This window comes from Episyrphus balteatus, chromosome 1 (genome assembly GCF_945859705.1).
Source record: "Episyrphus balteatus chromosome 1, idEpiBalt1.1, whole genome shotgun sequence".
NCBI lineage: Eukaryota > Metazoa > Arthropoda > Insecta > Diptera > Syrphidae > Episyrphus > Episyrphus balteatus.
The window spans coordinates 23787157-23800586 of NC_079134.1; the positions used below are offsets into that span (position 1 = coordinate 23787157).

The 13430-nt window shown below is 25.4% G+C and overlaps 2 protein-coding genes and 1 non-coding gene across 3 annotated transcripts; all 3 read left to right on the forward strand.

Moving 5' to 3' along the window:
• Nucleotides 1-205: 205 nt before the first annotated feature.
• LOC129907550 (uncharacterized) lies at nt 206-6599 on the forward strand (the record flags this gene model as incomplete). Its single annotated transcript, XM_055983827.1, is given in 5 exon segments — nt 206-457; nt 1328-4870; nt 5532-5822; nt 6026-6385; nt 6387-6599. Coding segments are annotated over 5 exon segments (4659 nt in total), but the record flags the coding sequence as incomplete, so codon positions are not given.
• A 3709-nt stretch (nt 6600-10308) lies between these two features.
• Trnaw-cca (transfer RNA tryptophan (anticodon CCA)) lies at nt 10309-10380 on the forward strand. The gene has a single exon. It is a non-coding gene; the product is annotated as a tRNA-Trp (tRNA).
• Nucleotides 10381-10867: 487 nt separating this feature from the next.
• Nucleotides 10868-12179, forward strand: LOC129907284 (lipase member I-like). Its single transcript, XM_055983399.1, has 6 exons — nt 10868-11005; nt 11070-11316; nt 11379-11536; nt 11589-11803; nt 11874-12018; nt 12077-12179. Exons 1-6 carry the CDS (start codon nt 10890-10892, stop codon nt 12147-12149), a joined length of 954 nt encoding a protein of 317 aa, XP_055839374.1. The 5' UTR covers nt 10868-10889; the 3' UTR covers nt 12150-12179.
• Nucleotides 12180-13430: the final 1251 nt, after the last annotated feature.

Here is a 13430-nt window from a genome sequence, read left to right on the forward strand (position 1 = left end):
GTTTCAATTGAAATTATTGGAAACTATTGATTTTTTTTGCGATTTTTTAAATAAAGAGGTATTAACTTTATTCAAAGCATTTTTTTTTCAATTAAGCAAGTTTCTTTTTTAATTTTGATCATTTAAGGTGAGAGTTCAAAGTGTTTTTTTTTCACGAAAGCTGAAAAAGAAAAATTAACAGAAAATTAAATTAAAAGAAAAATTAATTAATAATAATAATAATAATAATAATAATAATAATAATAATAATAATAATAATAATAATAATAATAATAATAATAATAATAATAATAATAATAATAATAATAATAATAATAATAATAATAATAATAATAATAATAATAATAATAATAATAATAATAATAATAATAATAATAATAATAATAATAATAATAATAATAATAATAATAATAATAATAATAATAATAATAATAATAATAATAATAATAATAATAATAATAATAATAATAATAATAATAATAATAATAATAATAATAATAATAATAATAATAATAATAATAATAATAATAATAATAATAATAATAATAATAATAATAATAATAATAATAATAATAATAATAATAATAATAATAATAATAATAATAATAATAATAATAATAATAATAATAATAATAATAATAATAATAATAATAATAATAATAATAATAATAATAATAATAATAATAATAATAATAATAATAATAATAATAATAATAATAATAATAATAATAATAATAATAATAATAATAATAATAATAATAATAATAATAATAATAATAATAATAATAATAATAATAATAATAATAATAATAATAATAATAATAATAATAATAATAATAATAATAATAATAATAATAATAATAATAATAATAATAATAATAATAATAATAATAATAATAATAATAATAATAATAATAATAATAATAATAATAATAATAATAATAATAATAATAATAATAATAATAATAATAATAATAATAATAATAATAATAATAATAATAATAATAATAATAATAATAATAATAATAATAATAATGATAATAATAATAATAATAACCCTCCAGGGATAAGGCTTGACGTGCCGGAAGGGCTTAAGGACTTGTTTTTAAGAAACTAAGAGCTATGTTGACTCAGGGACACCCATGTCAAACAGGTCGAAGCGGAGAAACATTGTCCGAACTAATTATCCCAACATCAAAATCCTTCATCCTAAGCTGGCAACCAGACAGCATGTAGGTAAGCGTCTGTTCTTCATGTTAGAAGCGGCTTCATCCATACCTGCCAGGAGGTATAAAATGGAAAACCCATTTAAAAATAAATGGAGAAGATGTATGAAATGGAAACCAATACAAACACAAACCGAGTGAGGATATTCGCTCAAACGTCGGTAGAAGCTGCGGCTACCGGCGCGGGCTCGTCTACGCAAAGAGATGAGTCGCCAGTGGCACCACAATTAACACAACAACAATCTGCGACAAGTGCTGCCCAAGACACTCTTGGGACCACCAGAGCAGGCCGAAGTAGACAGCGTATCCAATGGACTAATGAAATGAATGAATATGTCCTACGCTGCTACTACACAGTAACCCACTGCGAAGACCAGCAATATAGAACTTTATACAGAAGGGCAATGTACAACATGTTTATAGACCGTTATGGAAGCTTCGGGAACAGAATTAACGAAAACAACCTAGCCAGACGAAAAGACGCTATTATTGCTAACGAATATATTGAACGAGACCGAAGGCAGAGGATTGCAGCTGAAATAGCATCTCAGCTCGCTGAACCACCACCTGCAGCCCCAATCACGAACCCTACAACCTCAAATCAACAACCAGGCCAGGAGACCCAACAAATCCAAACGTCACCAGAATTAGAGCCATCACAAACTAATCCAGATGTAGATCACCAATCGCCATACAGTAACATCGGTGCCACAGAACAAATTATCCAACTGTCTACACCAAACAGCACACAACACCTGAAAGATTCGTTTATTCTAGCCCAGATTGAATTCGAAGGAATGGATCCTTCCTTAAGGCCGAAAATTCCAAGAATCTATGAAACCAAAAAACTTGAAGAAATCCTGAACTCCATCAATTCGGAAATTCTTCCCAATTATCTACACGAAGACATGGAGATCCTAAATCTTAATTCTTTAATCTATGTCTCCGCAGTTACAGCTATTAGAGCCTTAGGAAAGAATCCCATTCCATTACCAGAAAATTTCAATAGTAATAGTCGCTCTTTTATCCCAAAATGGAGAAAAAGACTAGAAATAAAAATAGAGAAACTAAGACAAGATATTGGAAGACTAACATCCTTTAAAAGTGGATCTGGATCAAGCAGGCTTCTTAGACATATAAAACAAATAATTAACCCACGACATCTTTCATCAATTACTATGAATCAAATTACTGAAATACTCGACAGAAAATGTCAAAAACTTCTGGCATATACTAAGCGCTTAAAACGGTATACTGAAAGTAACAAGAGAAAAACCGAAAATACACTCTTTCAACAAAACCAACGAACCTTCTATCGGCAAACCTCTACACAAACGGAAATAAGCACTAATCCTAAATTTCCACCATTGGATAAAACAGAAGAATTTTGGAAGAATATATGGAGTAATGCTAAAATGTATAATGAAAATGCTCCTTGGATAGCTGATGCGGCAAGTCGTACTAATCACATAGCACATATGCATCATCAACTCATAAGCAAAGATGAGATATCGGAAGCTATTTCCATGACCAGCAATTGGAAATCACCAGGTGTTGATAAACTACAAAATATATGGTTGAAAAAACTCACAGTTACCCATGATCAACTAGCTAAATGCTTCAACCACATTTTACTACTATCATCAACCCCTCCACAGTTTTTCACATCTGGCCTAACCTATCTTCTTCCTAAAGGTTCTCCATGTGAGGACCCATCAAAGTACCGTCCCATAACCTGCTTATCAACATCATATAAACTTTTCACTAGGATTCTAACAAACAGAATCTATCACCACTGCTCCATCAATAATATCATCTCTGATGAGCAAAAAGGCTGTAGAAGGCAATCTATGGGCTGCAAGGATCAACTTATTTCTGACTCTGTCATAACAGGACTAGCTCTGAGAAAGAAAAGAAATCTCAGCATGGCCTTTATCGACTATCAGAAGGCATTTGACTCCATGCCACATAATTATCTTATTAAGGTTCTAGAACTATATAAAATACATCCAACTATAGTCATGTGTCTAGCAAATCTGATGACAACATGGAACACACAATTATGTCAAGAAAACTCTCTTAGCAAACCTATCTTTATAAAAAGAGGGATTTTTCAAGGTGACTCACTTAGCTCACTTTGGTTCTGTATCGGAGTCAATCCTCTCAGTAACCTTTTGGCCAAAGTAAGATCTGGATTCACCATCAGAACAGAAACCTTTGACCACACCATTAACCACCTGCTTTATGTTGATGACCTTAAACTCTACGCCAACAAAAGAGAAAAGCTCTATCAAATGATAGAAATAGTCAAAAGTTTTAGTTCTGATATCGAAATGGAATTTGGCCTTGAAAAATGCAAAATGATTCACCTGGTTAAAGGAAAAATTGATGACAAAAACGAAGGATGCAAAATTGACCAAGACAAAATAATTGAAAATCTGCAAAATGGTGAATCTTATAAATACCTCGGATTTCTGCAACTCAAAGGAATCAACCATTCCAACATCAAGGATAAATTGACGTCTCAATTTCGAACACGGTTGAAAATTATCATGAAGTCAAGCCTTAATGCGGGAAATAAATGCAAAGCCATCAATACCTGGGCAATACCTCTGTTGACATATTCCTTTGGAGTTATTAAATGGTCTCCCACTGATATATCAAGACTGGAAATGCTAATCCGCACGACGATGACAAACTACAGAAGCCACCACCCACAAAGCGCAAAAGAACGAACATCACTACCGCGTAAACTAGGTGGACTTGGCATTGCAGATCTTAGCCAGTTGCATTATAACCAAGTTATGAACCTCCGTCAATATTTCCAATGTAGTCACTCTCTTTTGTTAAAGGCAGTGGCACTAACTGATGAAGGATTTACCCCACTGAACCTCAGTTCGGATACTCTACAATGTCCACAAAATGTTAAGAGTATCGATGAACAAATCACCCAATGGAAATCAAAACCCATTCATGGAGTCCATCCCCACGAACTGCATATGGATCACATTGATCAGCAGTGTTCAAACCTATGGCTTACACAGGGTAAACTCTTCTCCGAAACCGAAGGTTTTGTAATAGCCATTCAAGACAAAGTAATAGGAACAAGAAATTATCGTAAATTTGTTCTCAAAGAATCTGTGGACGACAGATGCCGACGATGTGGAGAGAGTGGAGAAACCATTGAACATATCATATCTGGATGTAGTGCTTTTGTTTCATTCGAATATACGCATAGGCATAATAATGTCGCAAAACTCGTGCACCAACAACTAGCACTCAATAATGGCCTCCTCACAGAGCATTTGCCATATTACAAATACGAACCTCTTCCTGTGCTTGAAAGTCAAACCAAAAAACTTTATTGGGATAGAAGTGTATCTACAGATCAACACATTCCCGCTAATAGACCTGACATTATATTATTTCATAAAAGGGAGAAAAAGATAGAGATTTTTGATATAGCAGTTCCGCTGAATCGAAACCTTCAGTCAACTTACTCCACAAAAATTTCGAAATACGCAGCTCTAGCAGTTGAACTAAAAGCATTATATAATGATTCTGCAGTAAGCATTTCTCCGATTGTCATATCTGCTACTGGACTGGTACCTAAACATCTATGCTCAAATCTGGAGAAGCACAAAGTTAGTCACCTGCTAGCACCAATACAAAAAGCAGTCTTGTTGGATACTTGCAGCATCGTCCGTAAATTTCTGAACTCTTAACACAATTTATACAACAAACACACAAAAACAGCAATACACAATAAAGGGTATAGAACTTGGACTACGCCCCATCAGAGCATAATCCTTTGGTATTTAATACCCGGGATATGTAAATCTCCGGCTGATGCCGAGATGTAGAGAAACTCCATAATAATAATAATAATAATAATAATAATAATAATAATAATAATAATAAAAATAATAATAATAATAATAATAATAATAATAATAATAATAATAATAATAATAATAATAATAATAATAATAATAATAATAATAATAATAATAATAATAATAATAATAATAATAATAATAATAATAATAATAATAATAATAATAATAATAATAATAATAATAATAATAATAATAATAATAATAATAATAATAATAATAATAATAATAATAATAATAATAATAATAATAATAATAATAATAATAATAATAATAATAATAATAATAATAATAATAATAATAATAATAATAATAATAATAATAATATAATAATAATAATAATAATAATAATAATAATAATAATAATAATAATAATAATAATAATAATAATAATAATAATAATAATAATAATAATAATAATAATAATAATAATAATAATAATAATAATAATAATAATAATAATAATAATAATAATAATAATAATAATAATAATAATAATAATAATAATAATAATAATAATAATAATAATAATAATAATAATAATAATAATAATAATAATAATAATAATAATAATAATAATAATAATAATAATAATAATAATAATAATAATAATAATTAATATAATAATAATAATAATAATAATAATAATAATAATAATAATAATAATAATAATAATAATAATAATAATAATAATAATAATAATAATAATAATAATAATAATAATAATAATAATAATAATAATAATAATAATAATAATAATAATAATAATAATAATAATAATAATAATAATAATAATAATAATAATAATAATAATAATAATAATAATAATAATAATAATATAATAATAATAATAATAATAATAATAATAATAATAATAATAATAATAATAATAATAATAATAATAATAATAATAATAATAATAATAATAATAATAATAATAATAATAATAATAATAATAATAATAATAATAATAATAATAATAATAATAATAATAATAATAATAATAATAATAATAATAAAAATAAAAATAATAATAATAATAATAATAATAATAATAATAATAATAATAATAATAATAATAATAATAATAATAATAATAATAATAATAATAATAATAATAATAATAATAATAATAATAATAATAATAATAATAATAATAATAATAATAATAATAATAATAATAATAATAATAATAATAATAATAATAATAATAATAATAATAATAATAATAATAATAATAATAATAATAATAATAATAATAATAAATAATAATAATAATAATAATAATAATAATAATAATAATAATAATAATAATAATAATAATAATAATAATAATAATAATAATAATAATAATAATAATAATAATAATAATAATAATAATAATAATAATAATAATAATAATAATAATAATAATAATAATAATAATAATAATAATAATAATAATAATAATAATAATAATAATAATAATAATAATAATAATAATAATAATAATAATAATAATAATAATAATAATAATAATAATAATAATAATAATAATAATAATAATAATAATAATAATAATAATAATAATAATAATAATAATAATAATAATAATAATAATAATAATAATAATAATAATAATAATAATAATAATAATAATAATAATAATAATAATAATAATAATAATAATAATAATAATAATAATAATAATAATAATAATAATAATAATAATAATAATAATAATAATAATAATAATAATAATAATAATAATAATAATAATAATAATAATAATAATAATAATAATAATAATAATAATAATAATAATAATAATAATAATAATAATAATAATAATAATAATAATAATAATAATAATAATAATAATAATAATAATAATAATAATAATAATAATAATAATAATAATAATAATAATAATAATAATAATAATAATAATAATAATAATAATAATAATAATAATAATAATAATAATAATAATAATAATAATAATAATAATAATAATAATAATAATAATAATAATAATAATAATAATAATAATAATAATAATAATAATAATAATAATAATAATAATAATAATAATAATAATAATAATAATAATAATAATAATAATAATAATAATAATAATAATAATAATAATAATAATAATAAAAACTTAGTACGAAATAAAAAGAAAGGTAGGCCTAAAAACTCCTGGTACAAGCAAATGCAAAAACACCAGCATTCAGTTGGCCTCAGAAACGGAACAATACAAAACCGGGAGGCTTGCCGCCGATTTCTGAGGTCAACCCGGCGAACCCCACAGGCGGATCACTAGTGTGAAGCAGTAACGTGGGAAGGTTATGATCCCCTCGACATCGAGATCATAACAGCGCCGAGAAAAAAGGAAGAAGAAGAATAAAAACTTAGTACTACACAATTGCAGTATTCTCTCCTATCAGCTAAGAAAATAAAAAGTTCGGCCAACTTCCGCCATTTTGTTTTATGATTTGTTTTTTTTTTTTTTTTGCATAGGTTTAGTGGGTAAAAAATACTTTACCCATTTTCGCTTGCGATATTTTATGGCCTCGAAATTTCAATGGGCAACAACTGGCGTAATTGTTTAGTCAGCTATAAATTTGTTTATTTTGTTTGCGGTGTTAACTGCGGGTCACTGTGGTGTATGTGTAACTTTTTTTAAATTGAAATATCTTATTGGTTAATACAAATTACAAAAATTGTAAAATATGGTTAATAATTTTTCTATTTATTAATTACACATTTGAAGAACGTTTTTCATTTGAAAATACGAACAAATAATTTTGATCACCTTTTTGGGTAAGTTGGATGTTTTACTGTCTTAAAAATTAAATGAATGGAAAATTAATCAGGAGACATAGAGCTATTAATCTGTGAAACATTTTATCAAAAGTTCCTCTATTTTCTGAAAAAGAGCTTCTCAAATAAATGAGCCATTTTTATTATTATTATTATTTAATTATTATTCTTATTATTCTAAACGCATTATTGATGAACGATTTTTCTATGAGGTGCTTAATAATTAAATTATTTTCTCAATGGTTAAAAAGGATAAAGAAATAAAGTTTTTATTTTATATTATTTAGGCTTTATTTTAGTTTTAAGTAACATTAAAATCAATTTCCGGGAGCTTCGATGCCCTCTATTTTCTCAATTAGTAACTACAAACCTGAGACTTCAATTCTTCAAAATGTTGAGGTAAGAATTTTTTACTCTGACAATTTTTTCACTGTCACCTTTAAATTTTTAATAAATCGATTTGAAAATTGAGAGGGGGGGCCGGGGTTGAAGGTAGAGATTCGCAAAGAAATTCCTGGAAAAAAAAATTATAGCCTTTGATTTTCTTGTCTAGAGTGAAATGGAGTCCGGATTCGTAACCAAAAGAGTACCCCATTTGATTTTTTTTTTTTTTTGAAATTAAAAAAAATATCTAAATTATTAGAGCCGTTCAAAACTAAAATTGTAAGTAATTTTTTGCCAAACAAATATGTATGTAGGTACATACTAAAAATTTTATGAATCAAATGCTCGTCTATTATAAGAAACATTTTTTCAGGAAAAAAAAAACAAAAATTTAGTTGTTCAAAACACCTTTTGTATAAAAAAAACTGAACAACTTTTCATAAATTCCAAAAACCAAATGATAACAATATTTACTGGAATATACTTACTTTAATAAGGTACATAGGTACTTTTCGAAGAGTCAGTATCAGTACCTACCTAATTGCCTATCAAAAAATAAAATGTTTTTTTTTCACTAAAAGTCATTTTAGTCAATTAAACTGTTCCAAAATTGGACCGTTGTCATGGACCGTTGTTATCTATCCTAAAAATAATTCTTAAATATTTAAATACTCTCTATATACGAAGTTGGAAATAAATCGACGTATTCGTCAACAATATAGAGAGGGGCTAATTCAGGCAAGTTGACACACAAGTAACACAGAATTGTATAAATTGTGCATAACACTTCCTTATTCACTGTTTATTTAAGCCTAGGTTTTTCTACAACTCAGTGCGCTTAACCTTATCAGTTTTTGATTTTATTCATAAAACAAAAACAAAACAAATTTTAAAGTAGAAGGTTAAAATTGGTTGGGTTCGATATCCCGTTTTTTATATTTGTTTTTTAAAATCCCGCTTTTTAAAATCCCGTTTTTTATTATCCCGATTTTGCAAGCAAAACTAGTTGTTTTATTTTAAAAAATCGCGCGATTTTTTTTAAATAACACAACTAGTTTTGCTTGCAAAATCGGGATACTAAAACAAATTAAATGAGAGATATTGTTCTAAATGCATTTAATTAAAACCTTTAACAAAAAATATAATATATTTATATAAAAAAAGAATAAGAAAAAGTAAGGAATGTGATACTAAAAAGAAATCAATTAACAAACTAATATTTACTTTAAAGTTTCAGAAGAACAATCAAATCGTGATAATGCCATAGATTAATAATAACATAAAATGATCACAACACCTTAAATTAAGTACACACTACATAATCAAAAGAAATTTCATTTAAATATATTTCAACTTATATTTAAATGCATTTCAACAATTTTGATATTTAAATAAATTAAATTTCTTTTATTTGTGAACTCAATTTAAGGCTTTAATCATTTTATGTTTTAATAAAAGAAATACCGTTTTCATAATGTGTTGAAGGTACATATTGTGTGGGCTTTACAACGCAAAAAATCAGTTTTACTAATTTTTTGTCTATTTCTCATGATTTTTTTATTTGTGAATTAAGCATGTATTTTGTAAAAAAATCGGGATTTTCGGGATTTGACGGGATTTTAAAATGCGATTTTCGAAAAACGGGATTTTAAAAAGCGGGATTCCGATACGCTCCCGGTTAGAACAACCTAGGAATTTAGAAATCTTAATTTCTTCTAAGTACAATAATTCTGTGCAACTTGTGCAAACAAGCGACACAGACAAAGCAATTTAAATTAACACTCTCAACAATAGCAGAAAAAAAACACATTAATACCTAAATACTTCAAGTAATTAATTATTTTTAATGTTTTCAATAACAATTTCTTTGTTAAATTGGTCACTTTCACTTGATATAATCTATACATAAATATTATGATTGAAAATTCTTTCTGAATTTGTATTCTTTATTATTGGGTACTGCCTAACAAAATTTAAGCACACCCTAATCATAAGACTCCGTGGCGCAACGGTAGCGCGTCTGACTCCAGATCAGAAGGTTGCGTGTTCAAATCACGTCGGGGTCATTCGTTGGTAGACTTTCTACATTTTTTTTATTTTCATTTTTATATTGAAGGGATGGCTGTGGTGTTGGGTTTAAAAAGCTATAGAAAACGGCTTTGACGGAGACAGCACTGTAGTGCGTTATAAGAACAATTTTAATCAAGTGAATTTTTTTTTATTCCATAGCGGAAGTTTTGTTTTCTGATCTACCTATATCTATTTGCATATAAAATATCTAATTATAACTATTAAATCGTCGTCAAAATGGACTTAGGGAGTTTTCATTGAACGGCAACGATATACATATAACCATTTGCAAAAAATATTGAAAAAAAAACAAAAGCAAATTAGAATTTAATTAAAATAAATTACCTTATAGATTTTTGCTCACCTTTAACCTTTATCAAGCTAATGCCTACTTTGGAAATAGGTCTTTAATCTATTAAAACAAGTTCATTCTTTAGCTCATTTAGAGTGAATCTATTCGTGATACTATTGGGTTGGGTTTTTTTTTTTAAAGATAGAACACATTATGTTCTCTAAGATTTTAAAATATTGTTTGTTGCTTAATTTTAATTTGTTGTTAGTTTCTCAAGAAGTTGCAGCAAGAGTTGAAGCTTACGAAACAACACTTATATTTTACTATGGGTAGGTTATAACCAACAAGTTCCGTTCCAAATGTTTATATATTCAAATTTTAAATCCTTTTCAGACCAAAATTCACAGATTTTCAGCGTTATAAACTCTCAAATGCAGCAGAAATTTTGTACAATCCTCATTTCAAGTATGGTGAAACCCATTTGTATTTACATGGTTGGCATGAATCACAAACCATGCCTGATATTCAAACTATTGTTGATGCTTATTTGAAGCGAAATGATATCAATCTTATCGTAGTCGATTGGGGTAAGGCTGCTGCAGAACGTTACGTGGAAGCTTCATTCAAAAACATCGAATTGGTAAGAAAATAGAGGATTTTTTGTAATCTGTGAATCTGACGTTTTTTTAATTTTTTTAAAAGTTGGCTCCTGTACTTGCTGATTCGATTTTAGACTTATATAGAGCTGGAATTCACCGTAAGGACCTTAGGGTAGTTGCACATTCTTTGGGAGCTCAGTTGGCTGGAATGACGAGCCGGCATATCATGTGGAAGTCAAATGGAAATATTAAAATTCATCGGTAAATTTCCATTTTTAGTGAACATAAAATTATTTTTTAAATTTTTTTTTAGGTTAGAACTTTTAGATGCAGCTTTTCCACTCTTTTTCTTAGGAATATTACCAAAAGTAAATAAAAATGATGCAGACTTTGTTCAAGCTATTCACACTGGATCTGGAACTTATGGTCAGCCAAAGCCTATAGGTCATGTAGATTTTTGGCCAAATTATGGTCGTAAACAGCCGGGATGTTCTAATAGACTTATAGTGATTCCATTTACTATGGAAGGTTAAGTTTTTTTTTAAAATTAAACCTCCCCAAAAAAAGTTTTAAATGTTTATTTTTTTTTTTTTTTTAGATCTTTGCAGTCATCAACGATCATGGAGATTTTGGGCAGAAAGTGTTGCCAATGTATATGGTACTAATCCGAGATTCTTAGCTTTGCCTTTTTCAAATGCTTACAATACAATACCAACTGAAATGGGAATCAATTGTCCAATAAGGTGAGAATCTTTTTGAATTATATCGATGAAATTTTAATTAATTTTGTAAATTTTATAGTGCTAGAGGTAATAAATGGCTTAGAACTAATAACGAACCCTTATTTGCAAGGGGAAAGTATGGATTATTATGAGAGAAGCCGCCTTTGGAGGGAAATTTTACGGTATATTTTATTTTTAAGTATTAGACAGTACAGTACAATAAACTTAAAAAAAAATTATAATTGTGTCGTTAAAGCTTCAACTTTTAAAAATATAGATGTTTAAGAGGGAAAATGCCTCATTGAATTTATTATCATTTATCATCAGTAGCCTTTTATGAAGCCTCAAAAGTCTCTACATAGTCCCCAAATTCAGGGGCCCATGGAAAAAACTTTTGGAAGTTTTTAAAAAATTGATTTTCTGTAGGTATAAAAATTTTCAAGGATTTTCCAAAACAAAATTTAGTGCAGCTAGTGTTCTAAGGAAAGTATTGATCCACGCATTAATACAAAGCTTCAAGAAAATTCATGCTCAATTTTGAAAATATTGATTTTTCAAAAAAAAACTTTTAGTTCTTTTTTTATCCAATAACGATATTTTTTTTAATTTCCCATTTTCAAAATTAGGGATAAAAGGTTTTGGTACAAAAAAAAACCTGAATCAGAAAACAAGATACCGCTAATAACGGTTAAAATTTAAAAAAATTTTTTTTTTAATTTTATTTTAGCCACGTAGTACTTCAAAATTCGTAAGAACCTTTTCTTCTTCTTGCCTATAGAAGAAGAAACCTAAACCTTGCCTATAAGCTACAGTACCTATATTTATCGCAAGCAAAAACGGGGTGCAATAATCCGAGGTACCCCAACGTTAACCCGTAGAAAAATTCAATTTTCTAAAAAAACCACAACATTCTAGAAAAATATGTTTTATAAAGAATCCAAATAAAATTTAAAAAAAATGTATTTTTGGAAAAAAAAAAATTAGTTTGTATTTTTGTTTTAATTTTGTTGTTGATAAATATTATTATAAAACAGAATGAATACCGAATTAATTTTTTTTTTTTATATTTACAAAAAATTATTTAAAAAAACCTAACAAAAATTAAAACACAAGAACAATTCAGATAATCTATAAGAAACCAAGTTGGATTTTTAGTTAAGAATATAAAAGTACTTAAAAATAAAATGCACGATTGCGGTCGCACGTACTTGATCTTATGCTCTTAAAGTAATTCTAATGTTAAAAGAAAATTAGGAAAAATATAAAATTTGATATTTTCAAGAAATTAAAAAAAAAAAATAAAATCTGTTTTTATGATTGATTAAACACTGTTTTAATTGATCTTTTACAATAAAGAAACAAGTATGCCATTTTATTTCTTGTATAGAAAGGAATTTTTAGAAATTTTTTTCGAAAATCGATAGAGCCGTTTT